The sequence below is a fragment of the Chaetodon auriga genome, chromosome 7 (assembly GCF_051107435.1).
Source record: "Chaetodon auriga isolate fChaAug3 chromosome 7, fChaAug3.hap1, whole genome shotgun sequence".
NCBI lineage: Eukaryota > Metazoa > Chordata > Actinopteri > Chaetodontiformes > Chaetodontidae > Chaetodon > Chaetodon auriga.
Genome location: NC_135080.1, coordinates 11,158,856 through 11,176,913, shown reverse-complemented (window position 1 = coordinate 11,176,913; position 18,058 = coordinate 11,158,856). Strand labels below are relative to the sequence as shown.

General features: G+C 45.0%; 1 protein-coding gene across 3 annotated transcripts in view; it reads right to left on the bottom strand.

The window, feature by feature from the left end:
* The window catches only part of npas1 (neuronal PAS domain protein 1), a 59,730-nt gene that overhangs the window by 24,336 nt on the left and 17,336 nt on the right, over positions 1–18,058 (bottom strand). For 2 of the 3 annotated variants that reach the window (XM_076734275.1, XM_076734276.1), the window contains 2 exons: positions 3,399–3,566; positions 1,647–1,885 (listed from right to left, as the gene is read on the bottom strand). In XM_076734275.1, coding sequence (XP_076590390.1) covers positions 1,647–1,885; positions 3,399–3,493 — 334 coding nt within the window. In that variant the 5' untranslated portion in view covers positions 3,494–3,566. Of the gene's footprint in view, positions 1–1,646; positions 1,886–3,398; positions 3,567–12,640; positions 12,745–18,058 lie in introns of those variants that run through there. The other variant, XM_076734274.1, reaches the window with a different exon arrangement.

Sequence of the window (18,058 nt, the reverse complement as noted above, 5' to 3'; positions counted from 1 at the left end):
AAACGTGCTATTAACATGCTCACAGCTCCTCAAATTAGACAAGAACTGGCATGAACACACACACACACACACAGACACACAAACACACAGACACACACCTCTAATTGTACTGTAGCTGCATCGTTTCCCCTCAGTAATAGTAGCAATTAGACAGGCTTTATAATTACACTGTCCTCGTTATATAGTTAATTTCTGTAATTACAAATCGCACCAATAGTTCCCTCCCTCTTTGTGTATCATCTGTCTCCCTCTATCTTTCACACACACAAACACACACTCACACACAACACATAAACCCTCCTCAAATGAGCGTATGGGAAGTCTTTGCATGATTACTGTAAATGCACATGTATGTTTACAGGCCTGCGAATGAACGCACGCTTGTGTCACACACACAGCACAAGTACTTATGGTCGCTAATAGAGGACTGGATAATTGTCCTGGCCCGGGCTGAATTTTTGTGGTGTGGGGTGGCTCCGTGGGCGGGAGTACGTGGGCAGATCAGACTGCTGAGGATTGTTTTTGATTGAAAGAGACATGCGAGTTAAAACATGGATTTCGGCGGTTTGTGTGCATTGGCAACAGACATCAGCATATTTATCTCTGCTGTGTAATTTTCTTATAAGCTGAACAGCATGAATCGTGAGCTGAGAAATGATCCGTCACAACCACGTCTCATTTAATGCTGCATACTTGTCAGAGTTTCAATTTGCAAACAATTAAAGTAGCACAAATCCGTGAAAAATGTGAATAATTAATAAATTCTAAATATATTTCCTACCAGGGCTGTGGCCAGGAAGTTAAAAATACTGTAGTTGTGATTCCAAGTCCTCCCAAACGCTCCAAAAATGTTTGATTTCTTTTTAGATTCACCTATTTAATAACCCAATGAAGGCAAAATGCTGTTTACAATCCTCTCTAGACTCCAAGGAATTAAAATCTTGTGGGAAAATTAGAGTACAAATACTTTCTTGTGGCAAAATTAATTAAATTTAAGTATATTGAGTCATCAGTAAAATAGATTGGAATCAGCACATAAAATGTTAAATGTGTTTCAAACGCAGAATGTTGACTTCCCCGCATTGCTAAAACCTCAACTTCTCAGAGGAAGTACTGGGGACATGACCTCAGTGTCCTCAATCGCAGCTACAGCCTTGTTTTCTACTAACTGGGTGTTCAGACAGAATGCAAATCAAATTTTAGTGGTGGCATGATTGCATATAAAGTCAATGGAAAGATGTGACTAGACATAGATTCCAAAAATCTACAAGTACAAGTACCCAGAGGCTTCATGGTTTCTTCATAGAGACAAGAAAAATGAGAGAGACTGGAGGAAATAACAAAAAAAAACACAAGTTTGTCATGTGTTCTGAAAGCAGTCAGACACAATCAGTGCATGTGATGCTAGCTAGCTTACAGCTAATGTACAGCTGGTACATTGTATGTTTAGGGTGAATAAACACAAATGGCCCAACAGTCAAATTTGTGCAACTGAGAATTTGCTTCGCTTTCTGTCTGAACACATCTTTAGAATAGCTTTTGGATGCGGTGCATGCTCTCTTACAATGAACTGAACTGAACTTGCTTGGCAGTTACTTCTCTACAGTATCCGTCCTTTTTTTTTTAGGTGTCTCCCTTTTGCTCACCTTTGCTGCAGTTGCTGTCTCCCTCCATCAGAGGGCTCCAGGGCGGGTCTCCCTGGCTGGCAAAGGTGCGCATGTGCAAGTAGCTTATGGTCAGCCGGATGACGGAGGCCTTGTCCAGCTGGCTGGTGATGGCCCCGGGCAGAGGGAGCATCTTGGCCAGCTCAAAGAACTCGAAGTTCTCCTTCCCCCGCCGCGAACGAGCCGCATTGCGAGACTTCTCTTTGCGCAGGTTCTGGAGACTGAGAGGTGAACGAGGGGGGGGCGTGAGGTGAGGGGGAAAATAATGATGTGGAAGGGGGACAAATAGGAGTAAAATGGAGGAAGTAGATAAACACACAGAGGAGAGAAAAGAGGGGCAGGGAAAACAGCCTGAATCAGCCCTGTGCAGGATGGGAGAAACTGGTAAGGGGTATCACATAATGACCATTCACTGACCACCTGTTGATTGATTCGTATACTCTGTATAGAAGACCTGAGCATCAATCCAGAAAACTCATTTCATAAATACATATGCTGGTAATGGCTCCTGCAATTCAAGTGAAACAATCTCCATTCTGACCCATTGCAGATTGGCCTGGTAATTACAGACAAACTCCCTTCTTCTATCACACAGCACAGTCCTAATAATGCCATTTGCTCCAAAATCCATATGTGAGCACACATAGACAATCTCTCGCCGCCTATCTCTCCCTGTCCCCTCCCTCCAACCCCTCGCTCTCACCCTCTCTCCCTCTCTCTCTCTCATCTGGTCCCGGGCTAGTGAGCTGAAGCCGTGATTGAGGGATCAATAGGAGAGGGAGGGGCAGAGTGACAGAGGGGGGCCGGGGCTCAGGTAGCCTGTCTCTCTGATTGGGTATTGACTCTCCTCAATGGGGCCTGAGTGGTGGAATTATGTTGTCACAGCCACTTCACAATTTGTGTCGGTGCTGCGCTGGAATAAAGTGTGTGTGTGTGTGTGTGTGTGTGTGTGTGTGTGTGTAAGAAAGACGGGAGAAAGAAGAACCAGCCTTTCTCTCTCGTGTCTGTGTTGTTGATTCTCATCCTAAGAAAGACCACCAGTGCTGTGTGTGTGTCTGCGTGTGTGCGTATGCCTGTGTGTGTGTGTGTGTGTGTGTGTGTGTGTGTGTGTGTGTGTGTGTGTGTGCGGGGGGATGCATGCATGAGCGAAAGAAAGAAAAGAACAAAGAAAAAGGCTGTACATAGTGTCTGTACACATGTTTATGTCTTAATCAGCTGACACAGCTGTTGTATTTCTCCTTGCTATTCTCTCATAAGTGAAAACCGTGTGTGTTTTTCCGTGTGTGTCTGCGCGTGTGTGTGTTGTGGACTCATGCTGCCAGCCTCTGTAACATCTCATTATTATACTGCCTCGACCCCAGCCACCGAGAACAATCAATACGCGCACATTGATTCTGCTTAGTTTTTATATCCGCCTGTAAATGACTGCCCATTAATAATTCCAGCCAAATTTACTTAATCTCCCACTAAGGGGAGGGGATTCACAGCTCTGACAGGATTGGCAGGTGGGCAACAATGCAGGTTATATGTAGCACTGAGCGGAGGAGATCAGACTCTGGATGGTGTTTCATTGATAGGGAATTCTTACTCAGGCTCAGTGTGTGCAAGGGTGTTAATGCATGGATTTCACCTTGGAGACATTAATTCATGGGCATGCACTCGGGCTTATACAGTATCAATGAGTGTGTGTGTGTGTGTGTGTGTGTGTGTGTGTGTGTGTGTGTGATCTCTCACCAGGGCAGGGTGGGAGGCTTGGCCAGTAGTCCTTGTAGGAAGTCCCACTCCACGCTCACGCACTTCCCCTCGCTGACAAACGGCATGGTCGCCATCCTTCTCCCAATCACGCGCCGACGCCGCTGTTAACGCAGGCTCTGATTGGCTGAGGACGTGACAGACTCAGACCTGGAGATCCACGAGAAACAGCAGAGGGGGAACAAAAAGAAGAAAAAGTGAATCAAAGAGTGAATCAAATAAGGTTGGTTCCCATCAACTACGTTTACAGGGGACAGCATGTGTGGCATTATAGGGATGTCAAATTAAAAAGTTTCAGGGAGCCTTGAATTTTTTAATTAACATCACAACAAATATCAACAAAATACTTTTTAGCCCGAAGTAAGCATGAAGCCTTATTTCAATAAAGGAAAAATTATCTCCATTTTTCATTTTTTACTTCATCTACCTGAAAAAACGCATTTCTGAAAAAGAAAGAAAGAAAGAAAAAAAGAAAGACGTGCGGCTGACAGAGAGCAATTAGGTACTGTATGTACTCCACCACATAAAGGTCAGAGACTGTTCCCAGGGTACCAACATAAGACAAAACACTAAGCCTCCTTTGAAGTCACAATTAAGCTGAAAATCACAGATCTCCAAATGTCTCCCATCGTCCCTGAGAGAATATTCAAACTTGTCTGTGACTGGAGTTGAAAGCAAACATCTCCAAAGACAAAGCACAAGCCGTCCACTGCCTACTCCTCCACATCTACTGCCGCCTTCTGCCCGGTCTCCAGCACTTCCCGCCTGTTGTGGAAGTTGCCAATATTCTTCCCTGTCCTCAAAGAGAGCCCCACTCCTCACCCGTTCCTCTCCCCTCCCTCCCCTCTGTGCTGGGTTGACATTTAAAGGGCTAGTGTGGCCCCGAGCACCGCGGTGTCATGCCCTTGGGCCTGAGATGCCCTCTCTCTCTCTCTTACTTCCTCTCACTCTCTAACTCTCTTTTTCTTTGGCCCGGCTGGGTCAGCACAATCAACTCAGCAGAGCTTTGCCGGGGCAGGAGAAAATGGATTATGTCTCGAGTTTGAGCATGGCTATGCTGACCTTGGCTAAGAGGGGTCAGCAGAAGCTGGGCAGGTTTGGCAGATATCATTTCACAAATCTAGGCTAAAACAGCCAACATTAAATGTATGCATGGAAACTTCTTGGACCAATTTCAGAGGCTGCTGAGTCTATGAGGGATTCAACAGAGAGAGGGAGTAGTTGTTGAAAGGGGAGATCGGGTCATCCACTTACCTTTAGTAGTTTTGGGCAAACATTTATTCTTTCTACTGCTAACATGGTCCTGGGTCAGAGATAAACAGATTGGCCAACTGAAGGAGTGGGTATAGTATGAATATTTACCTCCTAATATCTCCTTCAACCATGCTGTGTTTCATCAGAATGCATGCATTAATGGAGGTTAAAATGTAGCTCTGTGAGCCTGTACTCGAGCTGAAAGGCAGCGTATAATATTTACCATGTTCACCATTAGCATGTTAGCATGCTATCATTTGCTAGTGCAGCTAAGTATTGGACAAAAATTGGACTTTAGGCGCTACAGTAAAAGTCAGGATGACCAAAATCTGCAGGCTTCATGGGTATCTGCACCACTTTTAATGTCAACAGATAAGATTCTTGAGTCTGAAGCAAAGTGGACCACCTGACCAACGTTGCAGTCCAAAGAGAAATGCTGCTAGCATGGATAAAAATTAGCAACACAACACAAATGTGCATGTAGTCTGCACTGCACGAGGAGATAACTAAGCCCGGGCGATACCCAGTATATCAAGTATCACAATAACCGTTTGCAAAAATACATCAGTGTATGATTAATTACACTACGACTAATTAAGCGTCTGGACGTCTGGACTGAACTGTTGGCTGATTGGATGGTTAAATACCTGGCTAGAGTTCAACAGTTGTAGCTTTTTAAAGTTTTATTATGTGGGATTCAGGGACTTTGATCTAACACTGATTGTCACATATGTAAGTAAGATACTAATAAAGCTGCTAATTTGATCAATCTGGTTGGTTTTCCCGCTCTGGATTTAACCTCTCCCCAGGGCATTTACAACATTGACGGAATATTTTGTCCTTGGCTTATGTTTCAGATGAAGGCTTCACTCAACTAAAGGAAACCTATATCTTTTCCTCTCAAGCCTCCAGCATGCAACATCGCTCTTTTTAGAGAGTCTGGTGCAGATGGGGTCGAGCAGAGGGCAGCGCACCTCTGTCTAACAACTTCACCTCTGTCACCTTCTTTATCTCACCTGGATAAATGCACTACATGCCAAATTAGGCTGCGTACAGTAGGACAGAGAGATCAAAAAGGAGACACAGGCGGGAAACAATTTACTCTCACATTTTCACTGCCTAACACACACACACACGTATGCACACACGCAGCCTTTTTTCCATCCCATACCTGTATGTTTATCTCTTAATTGACCCTATCTGTGCTTATCTAATCTCTCCCTCCATCTTTCTGTCTCCGACTATCTCTCCATCTCTCTCGGCGTCTCCCTCTATCTGGGCAGACACAGGGGCGTAATGGACAGGGGCCTCCACAGTAATTATTCAATCAGCCTCATAACCTTGTCGCAGGTTGGGCGGTCCATTAATGCACTCACCCAAATGGACCCCGCCACTTTGACTGCTAATGCTCCGGCTAGCTAGCAGCACAACAGGCTGAATGTCAGAAGTGTCATCTAGACAGAGAGCGCGAAACAATCTGCTCAATAGGGCTGAGTCGACGTGTTCTGTAATGGCACAGTGGGAAATATATGGAAAAGGAAAGTGTGACTTCTGAGAGCGCTGAGAGTAAAAATATACGGCGCCCACAGCTGTAGAGATCAACCTGTATCAAGTGTGACCGCAGGTGTTCACAATGTGTTGCTGCAGTGCTACATATTCATAACTATGGTGTATGTGTGTACGTGAGTGTGTGCTCGAGACCCCTACCCTATAGAGCCGTGCTCTCTTGGCACAGTCTCAACAGCAACAGAGAGGAGGGCACTGCGGCGAGCGTTCACAGCCGCTGTTTGCCGTGCGCTCCTCTCTGGCTGCTCGCTTTGGCTCCCGCTCTGTTTATTTTCAGCAGGGACGTTTAATTAGGGCCTCCAGCTGTCAGAGGTTCGTTAGCGTGCCCCTCCTCTCCCCGAGCCGCCCCCTCCCCGTAGGGAGTCAGGGGCATCAGGCAAATGAACACATTTAAGTCAAACAGCACGCAGACAGACAATAGCCCCACTGCCATGCCACCAGCTCCCCTAGGTAGAGACATGGTTGTTTTATGCCTCATCTCCCCAACCCCTGGGGCCCAATACAGAGGCTGGCCAAGACTGTGAATGTGGAGACAGAGGAGCTCTCATGGCCCACTGGAGATGACATGCACACTGCGATCATGCAAAGGTGAAGAGCAGGACCAGGCCTATGCAATGTGCAAGAGGAGGAGAGCAGCTCCAGGTCTGAATTTGTAGGATTTTTGACCAATTCTAACATCTAAGAACTTGATTTTAGGAAAAACATTCATATAACTTGTTCTCGTTCAGTCAATAAAAAGGAAAAATATGGAGGATGAGTGTTCTTACTTGCATTTTAGGGGGCGTCCTGCAGGCCTAATGGTTAGCTTAGCACCATATATTATGATCCCAACGTCCCTGAGGCCCAACATGCAATTTTCGACCCTCGCATTCATTTTGATACAATTCACAAATCAGAACAAACTCCATACTTGTGACGCACTCATGAGCATGCAAGAGCCTTTGTAAGATGTATTTATCTGCAATTTGCAAGTGACAGCCATTTGTGAAACACGGCACTGTCACCATTTGCGATGTGTTTCCTGTCACCTCTGAATTAAAGGCAAAAAACAAAACAAAAAGGCCAGAGAGATTACCAAAAAAAAAGCTTCAAAACTGTGTATAGTGTCAATCTGGTAATATTTTCAGCGTTTACTCAAATAAAATCTTAGTTTTTAGACAGCTTGCTCCTCTTTTTTCCAGCCCCCACCCGTCTTTAATTATCTGCAACTAAAGGTAGAAGCAGACGTACAACAGCGATGTACGATATTCCTGTGAATAATATTTTATCAAATAGAGCACGCTCAATATCATGGAAGATGTTGAAAACATGGTTGGAAATAACATGAACAGAATATTTGATGTAGCTAGTTTTCTATCTTGCCTTTCATGTTGTTGAGTAGTTGTAAATGAGTGTCTGGAGCGTGCGGGGAGATGAAGTTTGGTATTCTGGTTGGAGGGCTGAAAACTACTTATCATGCATTACGGCCCTGGTTGGACCTCAGGATTTGGAAGTCAAAAGACTTTTTAATGTACAATTTTTCAGCCGCTGATCAATCGACAGCTGCTGGACATGAAGACCCCCCCCACCCCCCCTGCCCTCGCTCTATCAGTATTCCATATTCTGACTCGCTCGGCATTCTGCTTCCATATCGGAGCGCCGGCTGCGGTTGACCTTGACGACTCTGGATCATTCCCATCCCAAGGTTCTCTCCAACTCTCAAGGGCCTTGGCGTCCACCCCACCCCCCCTCTCCTCCACCCCCTTCGCCTCTCCCATCATCCTCACCCCCCTCATCTCTCCTAACCTCCTCTTTGCTCCTCCCTGGCCCCTGCCTGGGTCATTAATTATCTAATGGAATCAATACGACGTTAGATTGGACCAGAGTGACCCCGCCCGCCCCCAGGTATCTCTGCGGTGATGAGGAGGAAAAGGAGGGCGTAAAGGAATGATGATAACAGCCTGTGTGAGTGATCCAGCACCGTACAGTCATAGCATGGACCGTCCCTAAACTGGGAAAATACAGAATAAAGAGATCAGCGATAAATAAATGATTAGAGGGGTGGACGGAGAGTAGATGGGGGATGGAGCGAGCATAAGTTGAGGCGGAGGGAGGCAAATCTGTGAGTAAGAGAGAGAGAAATGATGGACAGATGAAGACATACATGAAAAAAGGAGAGAGAAAGAGATTTGCTAATGTTCACCCTTGGTAATCAATATCTTTCTCCTCCTCCTCTTTTATTACAGAGGGCTTTGGTGAGCGTGCTTTGATGTCCGCTCCTCACGGGCATGGAGATGCGCAGAATCCAATCCATGCCTGTCATAATTACCATCTACCTCGGCCTCAGTGTACACAAAAGAAACGCTCCACTTCACCTGCACCGTATTAAATATGAAGTTCAAAGTATCAGCGCTCAGAATCACACATATTTACAGTCGTTATCGGATAAATGATCAATTCTCTAAAGCTTGTTCTCTGGTAATTTTGGTCATTCCCTGCTCAGTGGTGACTTTATCCCATAAACTGATATTTTCAGCAGCAGTGTCTTATTTATCACTTCTGGAACAACCGGAACAACAAAATAATCTGAGTGAAATCGACAATTTTATATTTTATGAAGTATTTACTTTGTAAAGTATCCTTTAACCTTGCATCAGAAGTAGTACAGCACATTCTGGGATTAGTTTCCACTGTTAGTAAAAAGGTGCAAAGAGATGCGTTAAGAGTGAAATATCAGTAAAATGGCTCACCAGAGCAACTCAAATGTATAACTACCAAATAAAGTTCAAAACATGTAAAAGTAGATAACTTTGAGAAGCGAAACAGCAATAAAAAGAAACGCATTTGGCAAAAACGCTCAGTCCATCATGGAGTTAACCATCCACGACCCGTATGATATCTACGCTTGAAAGAGAGAATCCTGGGTCAATAAAGTAGCGCAAGTCAAAACTGTGGGGTTAAATACTACGGCCTCGATGTAAGGAAAGGCTAAAGGTGATGGAAAGTCAATGATAAAAGCTTCTGACTCTGAATGGCAATGTGGCTGCATGTAAAGAGAATAGTGATAATATCCATATACAGTGTTTCTAATGTTCAAATGTTCCCCAAAACTGTAAAAGTTAGGGGCCAACAAACAGAAAAGGTAGAAAGACGACAAAAACTTCTCCCTCTGACTGTGGAAGAGTCAGCTAAGTGGATGCAGGTCTCTATAAGGCAGAAGATGGTAAATCCACTCCCGCAGGCAGAGACCACATCAGCACTGACCTCCAAATAACCACAGGCCAAAGCACAGCACAGAGGGTCACTCACTGGCTCCAACACATATGCGTACACACCAGTGTGTGTGCATGGACTTGAAAGCACACCCTCACTCTGCACACCAGCACAGAGATGTCCACATGCTAATACAGACACATCAATTAGCATGGTGCAAATGTCAGAGTTCAGAGCAATGTCAAACTCTTGATAAGAGTTGCACAAGTTGTGTAGGTGTCTTGCAGCACACTGGGGAAACCAGGATACTCGCTGGCCTCATACTATATTCCCACACACTGCTCGCAGCTTGACGCTTTGTTTGAATATTTCCAGATTTAGTGTTAATTTATGTAGCTTCTGCTTTATGTCATGGCATAAATTAGAGAACAAGAAAGAAGGAAAAAAATGAAATGAAAGAGCGATCGGGAGGAAGATTTGCAGACTGCACCTGATCTGACGGTCGATTTAGAGGGAGAATGACTGAGAGTGTGGATGCCTATACATCGTGTGCACGTCACGCCGCAAACGTGTGTGTGTGTGTGTGAGTGTGTGAGTGTGTGTGCACAGCCCGGTGGATCCCTTCAGGCCCGTGTGTGAATGACAGCGGGGGTTATGTAAGGAGCCACAGCGGGGCCGGAGTGGACAGTCCGACCGGAGATCAGGTCAGCAGAGTGTGACACTAAACACATCTCCCTGACACCGCGCTGACACCCTCTGTCACAGACCCACATACTGTCTGTCAACACTCTTCACACACACACACACACACGCACGCACAGCGAGAGCAAGGCGTGTGTGAGCGGCTGTCTGTCAACACACCAGACACTGACCACCTCAGTGTGTGAGTGTGTGTGTGTGTGTGTGTGTGTGTGTGTGAGAGAGCAACAGAGAGAGACAAAAATATCAAGAGAGGGTTGGAGAGAGGAAGGGAGGGAGAGGTGAGGCGTCTGTCTACCTGAGAGCTCGTCCCTGAGTCACAAAAAGTGAGTCTGCTTCTGCCTGCAGACCAAGATGCATTTATAAATGACTGATTTTAACTTTCTCTCCTCGTGTGGTCATAACTGATGGAGGATTAATAGAGACGCTGGCAAAGAAAACCAGATGTTAACCTCACAGCATCATCAGAAACACACACAAGCGCTGACCTTTGGCAGGAAAATGAAAGCGGCGCTCATCTGCCCGCTGTCAGAAAAACCGCTCCAAATACCTTTTATTAAATTCATCTCAAATCTTTTCTGCGGTCTTCAAACGGGACCCTTTGTTGCCGACGTTTTCACTTTCACCAAGTAATCCAAGTCGGGGTCTGTCACACAGTTGCCTGCTGGCATGAACCCGCAGCTCCTTAAATCCAAAAGCCGAAGAAGAAACCTGCGTCTGGGTCTAATAAAAAAAGGCCTAATGGTAGGTCACGACCAAAGCGTCCTGCACATGCGAGAAGTGAAACGGATGGGGAGGCTTAGTGGCTCAGCGGGCCGGGGTATAAACTGTACCACGGACATGTGATGACACGGTCTGACCCTGCTTCGTGTCAGTGTTGCTACATGCAACGTTGCTGCTGTGTCTGTATTAAACCATTGCATTGCACAGAATCTTTAAAAGATGCACAAAGATTGAAAAAAAAATCTTGCTCTCTAGCAGTAAGTTACTAAAAACTGCCTACTTGTGAGTATGAACAGCAACTCTTTTCACTAATAGATGCCTCACCTGACACCTGAAAGAGCGGCTCTGTTCTGCAGGTAGTTATTTGGTTTGAATTTATCTGAAACACCTGCTATCTCAGCAGGTGTGTGTGCAAACGATGCTGCTGGCGGTGTGCGAAACGCAGCAGAATTTGCAGCCAACACACAGCGCACATTTGCACGCACTCAGGCATGCACACACATTTTCCCTTTGTGGAATAACTTCCACCACTCTGAGAGTCTGACTTTTACTTTGAGTGACAAGCCTCCAGCCACAATAACGGCAAATTATGACAAAAAAAAAAGGACAAAGAAAAACACTGAAAACCTGAAATCACTCTGTGATGGTTTGATGTTGTTATTTACTTTACAGCAGCAGCGAACACTGTGCGTTTGTCACAGTCATTCTGCCAATTTGGACCACCTGCTGCAAACACCCTGAAGGCACCGAATGTTACTAAGCCAGTAAACTGTGACCAATTCTGCCTCTGCAGGTGGAGACGGACACGCAGCCGCTCACTCTCCGCTCTCTGCTTCTATATCTCAAACTCCAGCACACACACACACACACACACACACACACACACACACACACATACACACACACACACACACACACTCAAACACACACACGCATGCATGCAAAATTTATCAGAAAGTGTTGGGCGTTTAATATTATGGCCATTCAGCACAGAACATAAACATGCATAATTATTTGGCTTATCTGAAAAGCAAAGATTGGAATATTTGCAGTGAAAATGTTTTATCAGTTCCAGCAAATTGATGAAATGCAAAAAGAAACTTTGTAGAAAAGCAATAATGGTGCTTTCAAGGAAGAGCAAACATTTCGACCAATTATCTGATCAAATGGAAAATCACTAATCATTTAGAGTAAATTAAAAAACTACCAATCTGTGCTAAAATATGCACATTTATCTTTGTATTCACTGTAATAAAGTGTCTATCTAAACATGTTGTCACAGAGCAAAAAGACACCACACTAAGTACAGAAAAGGTCAATTTTGAAACTCCTCATTCTTTTATTCTCATCTAATAATTTCTTCCCTCAGTGATTTTAACTTTCCACAAACTGCTAATGTGCCCTTTTAGTCAAATAAATGTAATAACTGCGTTAGTTTCATTTCTGTCCTTAATTAGACTCAGCGAAAAAGTTACCACCGCTGCATACATGCTGATATTTCATGTCAGAAAAAGAAAAAAAAAAAGGTGTAAATTTACCAAATGAAACTCGTCTTTCAGCTGATTGAATCTTTCTGGGGATTTGACGACAGACTGAAACATCAAAATATATTAAAGAGCAAAAATCTGATAAAGCTGACAACTTTGTACCGTTATGTGCGTGTGTGTCCGGTGTGTGTGTGTGTGAGAAAAATCAAGTGAGAAAGTGCATGTGTATACTCATGCATGTGTGTGTGTGTGTGTGTGTGTGTGTGCACTGACCACCAGTTGTTAGATCCATTATCGGCTCACCTGACGGGCATTTCCAGCGTTCAGTCTTCTGCTGTTGATCTGATCCACTTTGTCTCTCTCTTCTTCCTCCTCTTCTTCTTCTCCTCTCCGAAGCCCCTTGCTCTGCCCTGGCGGTGCCCCACCACCACCACCACCTCCACCACCACAACACCACAACACCACCTCCACCGGCACCTCGGGCTTAAACACAGCAAACAAACACTGTGCGTGTGAGCCAAGGGGGCTGGGACGGGGGCAGCGTCAATCCCCTCACTTTCACAAAAGCCGTGACCGTGCAGCCGGACACATCGTGGACTCCCGTTGCAAAAAGAGTGTGTGAGTGTCTGTGTGTGTGCGTGCGTGCGTGTGTGTGCGTGTGTGTGTGTGTGTGTGTGTAAGTGGAGCTAGCTGATGTAGCTCTCCTTGGCTCTCAGACTCACTTCACCAACACTCTGCTCCGCTGCTTCTTGGAGATGGACTCGGATTAGGACACAGCCAGTGTGAGAATCTCTTCCTCGCTCTCTCTCTCTCTCTCTCTCTCCAGCCGGCATGCTCCCTCCCACCCTTCCTCTCTCCCGCTCACTCATTCACTCTCCTCGCTGAGCTTCTTTCTTTTCATTTCCTCTTGGGAAAGCCGTGCACACCAGTTGTCTCTGCCTTCAGCTGCTCCCTCTCTCTCCCTCTCTCTCTCTCAGTCACTAGTAAATATAAAAGGCATGCTTGTACAGCCCCTCTCGCCTCAGCCTCTCTCCCTGGCTCTCCCTCCCTCACTCGCTGTGTCTCATGCTTTCGTTTACCCCCACCTCCCTGTGCCCCCCTCACTTTCTTTCTCAGTGTCAAAGCTGCCTTTCAAATGCTGATTAGCAGCCGGAGTAAAAGAGAGAGAGACGGAGAGGGAAGGGATGACTGAAACAAGTGGGAGATTCCATCACATCCACACGTATTGTAAACTGTGACTCCTGTCCCGTGCAAACACACACGCAAACTTGTTTTTGCCACTTAGGAGGACATCACATTGACTTCCATTCATTCCTGGAGACTCACCTTTAGCTAACCTTAACCGAAAAACACGTTTTAACCTGAAAATTTCACGTTTTTCTTTGTAAATAACATCTTTTTGTCATCTAAAGTAAAGAAATACATCCATTTGTCATCATCTCCCAAAGCAACACACACAGTACCAGCATTTTCTGAACGTCTGTCAGTCAGCCTCCCATCAGTGTTAAAAAATAATTCATATCTGATCTTTAAAAACATGGAAATTACGGTTCTCCCATCGAAATCAGCCAAAGCTGCCGAGGCAGAAAAGATCTAATTCACATGGCCACAAGAGGTCTTTGTCAGGTTAATATAAAAGTCGTTTCCGGCAATTTTTTTGACCACAAATGGAAGATGAGTCCCCATAATGTGCCCATGTGGACACGTCCACAATTTGAGTAAAACAAGCAAAGTCCTACAAACAGCCTCGCATAATACATACAAGCGAACAGTTGAAAGACAGGCGGCCTGAAAAACACACACACACACACACACACACACACACACACACACACACACACACACACACACACACACACACAGACAGACTACCTCTTAGCACAAAGAAAAAGTACTTAATTACAAGTAAAAGTCTTGTATTCAAAATCTTATTAAGTGCAAGTTCATATCTTAAACAGCAAAGTTTAAATGTGAAAACGCTCACTATGAGCAGAAGATTACAATATTATAGATCATAAGTCTGTGTTATTATTACTGATGCATAAAAATGTAAGCAGCATTTACATACTTCAGCTTGTGGAGGTGGAGTAAATTTCAGCCACTTAATATACTGTAGCCTTTGTCAGTGCACTATGTTTAATGAGATGATGTGTTTTGTATGTAAAATCTTAATCAGAAAAGAAAGTATAGCTGTAATTAATGGAGTTGACTAAAAAGCACTTAAGTAGCATCACACCAGATTACCTCAGCTAACGCCTCGATTACCAGAAAAAGCAGTGAGGCCCTCCGCAGCCACTGAGAACCTCAACGTTTCTGGGTTCAAGCGAGTGAGCGTGGACGTAAACATGCAGGTTTTAAAATAACATCGGCTTTGCAAATGTTCAACACAACACATTTGTTAGACCTCAAGGATACACACTATTCATTGTGGCAAATAACAGTGAATGTAAACGTAACTTTTGTCTGTTTAAAAGAAAACGCCACAAGGCACCTTTGGGGCTGAGATATCTTCGTCCCATTGCAATGCCGGAGTCAGACTACAGACACTGTGTCAGATTAGGTGAATTCACAGGAGTCATAAATTCGTCTGAGAGACGTGACAGACTACATGTTGCTCCCTGACCAATCACAGCTTGCCGTCTTTCACAATGTGCATGATGTCATCAGGAAGGAGGTGCTAGGGACCGACTTCCAGGAGGAAGAATGTAAAAAACAATGGCATCCAAAGCAGTGCATTCAGGAAAATATTTTTAAAAAAAGAAATAAAAAAATGACCTATCCTCCGTTTCCACAGCTCCACCTCGCAGCACCAACAGCACCAGTGATTGCTTCACCACGTTTACAGTCGTGCACCGAAGAGCTCTCTGTTCGTCTTTCTGTCGGGACATCGTGAGCTAAGATCTGTCTTAAAATGCTTTTCAGAAAAAGGGTCCAAATGCAGCCATTTGACATGTCTGAAGACATCTGCAGAGACCCCCCCAAACCAACCTGCTGCCGGCTGCTAACGTACATGAAACATTTAGTAATCTTCTGATATTAATACATGAGCTGTGGCCTTTCGTTAAGCCTGATTGGTCTGATTGGGCAGCATATATTACTGGTCTAACATATTAAACATGGCTTCTGTTAATAAATGTTTGAAAGAGCAGCACAGAATGGATACGCTCAGGGATGTGCGACTGTCTCAAAACTGTACCCGAGCACATTACCTGAGTAATAGTACTTAGTTACATTCCTTGCCTGTACGTGCAACCTACAGCCAACACGTGCTCGGACCCACATGCACATACACAAAAGCACATGCGATCACAGATGCACACACACAAGCGTATATGTGAACAAATAATCACTCAGAGACTCACTCAAGTACTCTCTCTCCCACCAATCTCGCTCCCCCCCTTCCCCCCTCCTCTGTTCGTTCCCCTTGCCCTCAAACACTACTCAGAATATTGATACATCACCCCCTCCTCCTTTCTCTCTCTCTCTCTCCATCTCTCTCTCTCTCTCTCTCTCTCTCTCTCTCCCTCCATCACTCACTTTCTCTACTGAATACTGATAGGCTGTCTACTCCGTGGCCTGAGTTTCAAATCTCTGCCTCCCTCCCGCTCTCTCCGTCGCTGCACCCACTACAAAAAAAAAAAAAAACAGCAACATAAAGGAGGAAATAGCAGAAGTTAATGCACTGAGGTAGACATAAATTCACTTAAGTACCATTTCAGATTATGTCAAGCTAAAAATGGGCTTAACATCGTGGAAAAAGGAGGGGAGAGGGGGCGACAGAGGAAGGCGGGGTGGGAGGAAAAGTGGCCGCTTCGGTTGGCTGTCTTGCCAGCGGAAACTGGCTGAGCGGCTCGCAGCACCGTAGTGAACGCGCGGCCGGCAACAAAAGGAAAAAAGACGTGTGAAAAGTTCAGGCAAATGAAGACGCATTCAGTGTTATTTGTCCCGCTCCCTCCCTCCCGCCTCATTGTTGGGCATGTCGGCTAAGGCGCGGCCAAGGGGGAGAAGAGGGGAGTGAATGAGGTCGTCAAAGAGTCTCAGTGAGCCCCCTCCACTTCACACACACACACACACACACACACACACACACACACACACTCAACAGCTTGAAACAGCTGAGAGCAGGAGAGAGCGACAATAAGAGAAACAACACAGACAGAAAATGTCCTGCTTTTCTCACATGGATGGGAAGGTGGAAGGGCCTTTCAGGGTATTTGTGTGCTTAAGTGTGTGTAAGTGTAAGTGTGTGCTGCGCGGGAGAGGGAGTTTGTGTGTGCCTAGTCTCTTTGGAGGAGGCTTTCTGTCTGCATTAGAAGTGCAGCGCGTCTGAGACACTGGGAGAGGGAGTGTGTGATTTTGTCCTCCAAGTCTTCCCCAGGCGTCCTTGAAGGAGACTGGCAGGGAATATCTGACTCTGTGTGTGAGTGTGTGTGTGTGTGTGTGTGTGTGAGTGTGTGTTTGAGCCCTCACAGGCTTAGTTTAGAACCGGAGGCTTGCCTCGCGGAGAAGTATTACAGGTGTTCCTTTTACAAAAAAGTGCTCCTGGAAGTAACAAAAACTACAACCTCAGGCTGGAGAATTAACCCGGCCTGATGAACCAGAGATGTTATTGAGTCGAGTGGGTCAGCGTGTGTGTACGGGTTACTGCGTGTGTGTCTGCACATGCATGTGGAATAGCGTGTGACGACCGTTGCAGTCAGCGAGACAGTCACACCCGTGTCTGGCCTTGTTTCTCCGCCTGTCTACACATGCTATCAGCTGTGGTCTGTTCAATGAAGTAACAGAAAACTGCCTTTTACAGAAAGGCGGTTCAAACAGGGCAGGCGCAGAAGGACCGACTTCAATAAATCAGCAGCATTGCATTGAAAATACTCCTCCATTCAAAATCGTATGTTGCAGTTCCTACAAAATGTACTTAAACGTAAAAGTTCTACTTCTGCAAAAATAGCCCTTTTTGTATTATTATTCATTAATTGTAGCTAGACGAGGTACTCTGAGTACACTGTAGAGTAGCTTAATCTATGTAGTACATGCATCATATTTTAGATTATCACTTGTTTTGTACTGTATGTATCCTAATCCTAAAGAATAAAAACTACAATATTTCCTTCTGAAATTGGTGGAATAGAAGTATAAAGTAGCAGAAAATGGATATAGTGAAGTTAAGCACAAAGTAAATTGTACTTGAGTATATTGTGTGCCTCTGAATGCTGGCAAATGCTGAAGTTGAGCTTTACAGAGTGAATGGAAATGGAGCGTGAATGTTCATTTTTGACACTGGAAACGAGCAAAACAAAACAAATCTCAACTCAAAGTCCATTTACTGACTAAAGTGAACTCCTGCTGGGTAACGCTGCCTTCGCACACACAGACACAGAGCAGTAGGAAGTCTGTGGCCTCTCATGAAGCCGCAGCCTTGTGGGTGTGCTGCATCGAGCATGTAATTTACACGCTAAATGTAATAATAAATAATAATAGTAACAAATAATAAAGCTTTTTTTTTTTTCATCATTCAGTGCTCGACTCAAACTAAAAATAGACTGAGAACTTTGAGCTGTGCTGTGCTTTAAGCCGAATCCTCAATGACCCCTGGTGGTTTTATGTAAAAGATTGATCAGATTCATCATGTGTCTTCTGAAGAAGCGCAGACTACTGTCTGTTTCCGCAGCAAGTAAACAAGGTGCAAACCGGCAGACTCTTTACAGCTAAAACACACTGTGT